The sequence below is a fragment of the Cebus imitator genome, unplaced genomic scaffold (assembly GCF_001604975.1).
Source record: "Cebus imitator isolate Cc_AM_T3 unplaced genomic scaffold, Cebus_imitator-1.0 Scaffold641, whole genome shotgun sequence".
Lineage (NCBI taxonomy): Eukaryota > Metazoa > Chordata > Mammalia > Primates > Cebidae > Cebus > Cebus imitator.
Window position 1 is genome coordinate 461,961 of NW_016107956.1, and position 8,290 is coordinate 470,250.

Consider the following 8,290-nt stretch of genomic DNA (forward strand, 5'->3'; position numbering starts at 1 on the left):
TAGAGACAGGGTTTCACCATGTTGACCAGGATGGTCTCGATCTCTTGACCTCGTGATCCACCCGCCTCGGCCTCCCAAAGTGCTGGGATTACAAGCGTGAGCCACCGCGCCCGGCCTCACCTGTTTTCCTTCTTATGAAACAAGACGCATCCTCAGGTTCACATCTTCTTGGTAGCACAGACAGAGAGGCAAGACCTGTTCTCTTTAACCTGAGGGGTAAACCCCACATAAATTGTAGAGAGAAACACCAAGATGAATTCCATTGTTGCTCAGACATTTTTATTGGCATAGGTTGTATGTTTGTGCATGTGTGTGTGTGTGTGTGTGTCTGCTTCATATTTTCTAATCAAACAAACAACTAATGTAAGCTGCCTAGGATGAAAAACAACAATACATGTTTGAGGCAATCAAACAAATCCACACGCAACTGTAGCCAAAGCCAACAGAAGGGCCACATAAAGCTTGTTTCCTGAGACAAGAAAACCTTTGTGTCAATGGGAGAATAAGACACAGTCTGGTTCTTTTGATGATTTGTTCTATGCACACAACACATCAGGATATTTTAGAAACTCATCCATTGAACACATTTTTATTGAGCACCCATTATGTGTACCAGACACTGTTCCAGGCACTAGTGATACAGTAGAAGATAAAACAGACAAAAATCCCAGCCTTACAGAGCTCCAAAAGCCTATATTCCAGTGAAATCAAGATAGGAAAACTTATCCCATAAAATTAAGGTAAAAAAAAAAAAAAAAAAAAACAGGAGAACTAATTCACGGAGAACATGGCCAAGTTATGAGCCAAGGAACAATTCCTCTGAAGAGCACCAAAACAAATTCTCTCTCTATTGCTTAAGTCAGAAAGAAACAATGAAGCCCCTGTGGGGTCAACCCAAAAGACAAACCCCCGACCCATGCTTAAGAAAGCCAGGGTCCACTCTCCGTCAAACACTTTTAGGATGGAGAGGTCAATGCTTAGGGCTCCCCAGGGGGAGACAAAAGGGCATTTTAAAAGTCTGTCCCCAAACCAATGGCATTTCCAACCAGAGTGAAAGCAATGGTTCCAATGCAAATGTCTCTCAAATATGAAATCCAACAAAGAGGAACATAACTTGCAGATAATAAAAAATAAAGAACCATGAAACTAAAAGTAAAATGTTTATAGCATAATAGCTTAACATATTAAAATGAGAAAACAGAAAAAGGTTTTGCTTAGGAAAATACTTTTCTTAGCCCAAAGTCATAAAATGGAAACTTACTGTAAGGTAATTTGGCAGTTTAAAATGCAGACAGATAACCTTTGATTTACAATTTCTGTTCTGTTTTTCTAAGGTAGGACAAATTTGAAAGTATTCAGTAAAACTTGGTTTTATGTAACAAATGTACAAAGTCTTAGAGTCGTCTTTGAGCCTTCACTAAACAGAACAGGACTTGCTAGATATCAAAGAGGCTGTGAACAAAATCAACAATTCAAAAACCAACAGGGTAACAAGCAAACTGCATAGCAAGATGCATTGAGAGAAAAATAAACTATAGTAAAACCTCATTAACCAAAATTCATGAGACAAGGTGAGTTTATGTGAAAAAAAAAAAATTTTTTTTTTTTTTTTTTTTTTTGACAAAGTCTCACTCTGTCACCCAGGCTGGAGTGCAGTGGTGCAATCTTGGCAGACTGCAACCTCTTCCCCCCGGGTTCAAGCGATTCTCCTGCCTCAGCCTCCTGAGTAGCTGGGACTACAGGTGTACGCCATGATGACCAGCTAAGTTTTTTGTATTTTTAGTAGAGAGGGGATTTCACCATGTTGGTCAGGCTGGTCTTGAACTCCTGACCTCAAATAATCCCAAAAGGGTGCTTTTTAAAAAGGGCTTTAAAACTGCTTAAGTAGTTCAAATAGGCTTCCTTATATTAATTTGTTTCAGTAAATTCTTTGGCTTAACTCATTATTTTACATTTTAGAATTAATGAGGTTTTACTGTAAAAGTAGAAAAGCAAACACTTCAAGTGATAAGACTCCAGCATCACCCATACTAAAAAGTTAGCAATAAAACAGCAGTTTGAAAAGCTACTGTACAATGCAGCAAGGACCAGGTGTTAATACTGCTAGAAGCAACGCCAGGTAGAGTAGGAAATCTGCATAGTATTATGCCTATGGTTCTTAGACTTATTCAAAATACAGAACTGCAATCTTACAATGAAACAAATACTGCTTATTAGAAGAGACTACAGGTAAAGCTTTTTACGAAAAAGAGAGAAGTATTTTTAAATGGAGGCACAGTGGTAAGGTATTCAAATTCAGTCACGTGTCAGCATCACACGTTAGCAGCAAGATGCACCCACACTTCAGGTTTCTGAATAACATGACTACATCAAAATCAAGCAAATAAAAATCAGAACAACCACTACACTAACCTTGAGCTTCCACATTCCCCGCCACCACTTTTTTTTTTTTCTTTTGAGATGGAGTCTTGCTCTGTCACCCAGGCTGGAGTACAGTGGCACAATCTCGGTTCATTGCAACCTCCGCTTCCAGGTTGAAGCGATTCTCCTGCCTCGGCCTCCCAAGTAACTGGGATTACAGTGCCCACCATTGTGCCTGGCTAATTTTGTATTTTTAGTAGAGACAGGGTTTCACCATGTTGGCCAGGCTAGTCTTGAACTCCTGACCTCCTGATCCACCCGCCTCGACCTCCCAAAGTGCTGGGTGGGATTACAGGTGTGAGCCACCACACCCAGCCTCACATTCCCTTTTCATGTGAGACTGATGCAGACCATCATAATCCGGAAAATGTGGCTTTCCCTGTGGTCAAATCACGACATGTCTCCCGAAAAGTTTATAAAATAAGTTATTCTAAACATGTACATTTAACTTTGGAATGATGGAGAGACACAGAGATATATGTAAACATCAAGAGAATCACTCTACTCCACATCTGGGTCCACACCTCTCCAAGCTTTGTCTGGAACATTATGTGGCTGGGGCCTGATTGCAGTGAGGGTGTGGGAGCCCAGGTGGGCAATGGATAAAGCATTAGAAAACAATCAAGTATCAAGTGTCGGGTATTGGTCAATCAGAATGGCTTAAATAATTAGTTAACAAGGAAGATGAATAAAAAAAATCCCATTTCATCTTTAGAAAGAATTAAGTCACTAAAATTTGATTTCTTCTAAGTTGTTGCCATTTGCTTGGATGAGATCTTGAAGGTTTTCCATCTTTCTCCACCCAGTTAAGAACACATTGACTAGAAATCTGTGATAAGAATTTAGTAAAGGCTTTTCCCCTCCTGCTCCTCGTTATGCCAATGCAAGAACTGGAAAATTCCAAACAAAATCAGGTTAGTGGTACAGAAAGTTTATGAATGATCTACGTGAATATTAAGCACAATAATGATCCAACACATCAGACTAACAACTTCTCATTGTGGTCACTGTCTTTACTCGGCCAGGCTAATCACAAGTACAACTTTAAAAACTGGTTAAATTACAAATGAAAAACTGTTCTTAGCAGTGAGAATCATATTTCCTACCCAGTCCTAGACATGTAACTAAGAAAAATAGTCTGCTCACCGATGAGAAAACGGTGGGCCAAGAGGGTTCTAATCAGAGAGACGGCAGCATTCCAGGAACTCACCACCCTCCCTGCTTCCCATAATACTTACCATCCTACCCCCTTAACACCTCTCACATAATAAATCCCAATTAACCAAACCATAAGCTGCAAGGCAGAAGAAGGAAATACATACCACTTATAGCTTCCTGTGCGAAGTATTTGACATCCATGTCTTCATCTTGACCTAATTTCTGTAGTACTGGCTTAACTTCTCCCTGTAAAGCACTGACATTCAAAAATATTATCTGTGAAAGACAATCTAATGGGCCAGAGAAATCCTTTTTGGTGTATATGCTTTATGGTAATTGTTAAAAGTTAAAAAAAACTTTTTTTAACTTGACAAATACACAAAATAATGTCTAAAGAAATTCTCAGCAAAAGTAGCTTCAGACAATGATCTACACATACATAGAGGATAAATATAAAAGTCATAGTGGACATCCTCAAGAATGGTTGCTAAATTATTTTCTTAAAGTAAACCCAGATCTTAGGTAAAGTGAAAATCACTGAACTTAATTTTAGCTAATTACTCCCCACTATATCGTAAAATTTAAAATACACTTTAAAAACAAGACTAAACACTAAAATCTTACCTGGTATCTAGAATTGGTCCAATTTTTTGTAGAGATTTGGCCACATTGAAGCGAACATTTGCTACTTGGTCTCCTGCCATTTTTAATACGATGGGCAGCATGTGCTTAGTGGTTATTTCCTGACCACAGGCCTCAGACAGTGCCTAGCAAAATAAGTAAGACGGCACATTTAAAACACTTAAAAAAAAATTCCAATATCTAATGAGACAAATTAATATTTAATAAGAAAATAATTGACCAATAGGAAAATATTTCTAGTTTGAGCAGCTCAGTGAGGGACACAGGAATCAAACGATCAGAGAATTAGACCAGAATTCACAACTAAATTGCACTTTTAAAATACTGTAGTTTTTTTTTTTTTTTTAAGACAGAGTTTCACTCTGTCACCAAGCCGGAGTGTAATGGGTGTGATCTTGGCTCACTGCAACCTCCACTCCCTACCCCCACCAGGTTCAAGGGATTCTCCTGCCTCGGCCTCCCCAGTACCTAGGACCACAGGCGCGCACCACCATGCCTGGCTAATTTTTGTACTTTGGAGTAGAGACAGGGTTTTGCCATGTTGACCAGGCTTGTCTCAAACTCCTGACCTCAGGTGATCCACCTGCCTCAGCCTCCCAAAGTGCTGGGATTATAGGCGTGAGCCTCTGTGCCTAGCCAATACTGTAAATTTTCATATGAATTTTAAAATTGGCATTTTCTCTCATCTCCTATTCCAATTAATCAAAACAAGACATATATTCCAAATAGAAGACATTATATTCAGAATTCAGAAATAGTCATGAATAATTTTGCTTTAATGCCTAAGCTTAGCAATAACAGTTATGTTATACTTACGTTAATGCAGAATAAAGTGGTCATTCTATGCAAGTAATTAGGATCATTTGCCATTATTAACACTTTGGGAACGATGGTATTTTGGGCCCACTCTGTACCAAACTTCTGAACTAGTTTCATGAGGTTGTTGGTAGCAGCTTCTCGGATGGCATATACTGAAGAAGAGGTCAAAAGCACATTCTCATATTGCTTATTGTTTTTTAAGCATAACCTAGTTTACTTACATGAACATCAAACGTGGACCAAAAGCAAAACCTCTCTGCAATCAGACTCCACATGTAATCATGCTGCAATGATAAGCATACTGAGCTCCAACTCAGTTTCCAAATGTGCATATCCAAGAGTAAAGGGATGCAAAGAGCTATGTGCATCATCAATTATTTAACAAATACAAGTGCCTACTATGTGCTACAAAAAGAATACAGAAGATACTTTCCCTCACAGGTCATACCTCTTATCAGGGAAATGAAAGCTAACACACTCCATGAAGTCACATGGTGTAAGAGTAATTAGAATGAAGTATGGCAATGTGTAGTAAAGGCTGTGAGGGTTCTAACAGTGCAGAGAAGAGAATAAGGAAGGTCTGGGAAGGTTTCAACAAAGGAAGAAGGCTTGCACTGGGCAGTGAAGATTAGGGAGGATCTATCTAAGTGGAGAGAAGCAGGGAGGAATTCCTAGAAAGGGTAAAGACATGTATCCAGGACACAAAGGGAAAAAACTGAAACCAGTGAGACTTCAAAGTTAGATAATTAGGGTGGACCCAGACCACAAAGCATCTTGAAAGACTCAGAGTTGATGAGAAAAACAGTGATGGGTTTTTAAAGCAAACTTGTGACCTGATGACCAATGCGGAATTTTAGCAAGATTATTCCAGCAACATCACAGAGAACCGATGTTGAGTCAGAAAGACATCAAGGAAATGGTGTAGAGGCCACAGTGGTCATCTATACAACAGCAAATACAAACATCAGACTAACGTGCATTCTTCTCCATTAAAATGCTTAGGTTGAGACAAGATGTCAAATGTCTTTGAATCAATGTGCCTGCCTTAACATCTAATAATTCTCTATAGCCTTTGATAAATTATCAAAGACATAAAGCTAGACAATAAGGGTCAGAGCTACAATCCTCTCACAATTAGTTGCTATATACAGCACTGAACAAAGACAAGCCTGGTGTCACTTCACCTTACAGATCCAGTGAGACTCAAAATTTGGGCTTAGATTAACAAATCAAGGGTGGTAGGTACTGATTCCTCAGTCTACTTCTCTCCAGGTAGGCCCAACCTTCCTGGGATGATAGGAAGGGCAGGAGTAGCTATCCAAGCCACAGTCCCAGTTGTAGGCAATTTATACAAGCCTCCAATCAAGAAATAGCCAACTTTTTCTATTCGCAGATACTTCAGGGCAATTATGTAGAGAAAAGGCAAGACAGCATAGACAAGTAACCATACAACTGATTATCAACACTTAAACTGACAGTCTATAGGAGAAGCAACCTGTCAGTAATACTCAGAAGCACTAAGGAGCAAATTCAAGTCAACTGTTTAACTGTAATACAGGTTCCTTCCCTTCATATCCATAGTCTTTGTCTTTGGCCCAAACCCTTCCCTGTCCTTCCCTCTAAGGTAGAGCTAGCTAGAGAATTTGTGTCTTTTCCTCTAATTACTTTTTTTTTTGAGACAGAGTCTCACTCTGTTGCCCAGGCGGGAGTATTGTGGCGAGATCTCGGCTCACTGCAACCTCCACCTCCCAGGTTCAAGCAGTTCTCCTACCTCAGCTTCCTGAGTAGCTGGGATTACAAACGCCCATCAACACACCCTGCTAATTTTTGTATTTTTAGTAGAGACAGGGTTTCACCATGTTGGCCAGGTTGGTCTTGAACGCCTGACCTCAAGTCATCAACCCACTTCAGCCTCCCAAAATGCTGGGATTGTAGGCATGAGCCACCATGCCCAGCAAATTACTACTTTTTTTTTTAACATTCTTTAGATTTTTATCATAATGTCACTACCATAGAAATGGATTTTACTGCCAGAACCAGAAACTGGGCACACACACACATAGCCTTGACTAACTGCACTAAACTCTACTTGGCCAGGTGCCTACTAGGTTCTTGGCTCATCTGAAGTCTGTTTTCAGAAGAATGCAAACCATTCCACAGTCCTGCCTGTTTTCTTTTGTCTATTTCTTTCTCTTTCTCTCTCCCCATTTCCCCTCAACCTGGCTGATCTGCAAGGTTTCTTTGAATGTCTATGCTCACTGATACTTTCTCCTTTCTCCTGTAATAAATAAATATCTACACTCCTCCCTCTGATTAAAACTGTCTACTCAACCACAGGAATACAGGTGAGTGAAACTTTCTTCCTTATATGTCTCTGGAATTTTCACAATGTTCTTTTAGTAGTTTCATAACTAGGAAAAGAGTTTCAAAAACTCTAAAACTGATCCAGTGATCACTATATAACACTTATCTGAAAAGCAAAAGCAAAAAAAGTTCCTGTGATTAATTAGGCACAGGACAATTTCAGAGCTGTTATTTCATTGGTTCATGGAGCTCCTGGAGAAACCACTTCAGCATGCTGCTGCAGTGAAATAAACAAGGGTTTCTCCTGCTCCCAAAGCAAAAGAGAAAATCAGAAAAGAGGAAGGAGTAATCAAGTTGCACACAGAAAGCAATCTTACAGAGAAAGGGTATCAGGAATCTAATTCTTTGTGGAATATCAGAACTTTAAAAATTCCTCAAAATAAAACACAATCTTAATCTAAAATGCCAATTTTTAAAGAAAGCATAGAATGACTTGGAACCAACCCAAATGCCCATCAATGATAGACTGGATAAAGAAAATGTGGCACATATACAGCATGGAATACCATGCAGCCATAAAAAAAGAATGAGTTCATGTCCTTTGCAGACACATGGATGAAGCTTGAAGCTATCATTCTCAGCAAACTAACACAGGAACAGAAAACCAAACACTGTATGTTCTCATTCCTAAGTGGGAGTTGAACAATGAGAACATATGGGCACAGGGAGGGGAACATCACACACTGAAGCCTGTCAGGGGATGAGGAACTAGGGAAGGGAGAGTATCAGGACAAACAGCTAATGCATGTGGGGCTTAAAACCTACATGGCAGGTTTATAGGTGCAGCAAACCACCATGGCACATGTTTACCTAGGTAAAAAAACCTACCTGCACGTTCTGCACATGTATCCCAGAACTTAAAGTATATCCACCAATTTTTAAAAAA

At 39.5% G+C, this 8,290-nt stretch overlaps 1 protein-coding gene across 2 annotated transcripts in view; it reads right to left on the reverse strand.

The window, feature by feature from the left end:
- The window catches only part of PPP2R1B (protein phosphatase 2 scaffold subunit Abeta), a 41,383-nt gene that overhangs the window by 12,055 nt on the left and 21,038 nt on the right, over positions 1-8,290 (reverse strand). Inside the window, exons 9-12 of one of the 2 annotated variants that reach the window (XM_017517667.2) lie at positions 5,038-5,192; positions 4,204-4,346; positions 3,744-3,835; positions 2,784-3,311 (exon numbers count right to left, since the gene is read on the reverse strand). In XM_017517667.2, coding sequence (XP_017373156.1) covers positions 3,295-3,311; positions 3,744-3,835; positions 4,204-4,346; positions 5,038-5,192 — 407 coding nt within the window. In that variant the 3' untranslated portion in view covers positions 2,784-3,294. Of the gene's footprint in view, positions 1-2,783; positions 3,312-3,743; positions 3,836-4,203; positions 4,347-5,037; positions 5,193-8,290 lie in introns of those variants that run through there. The other variant, XM_017517668.2, reaches the window with a different exon arrangement.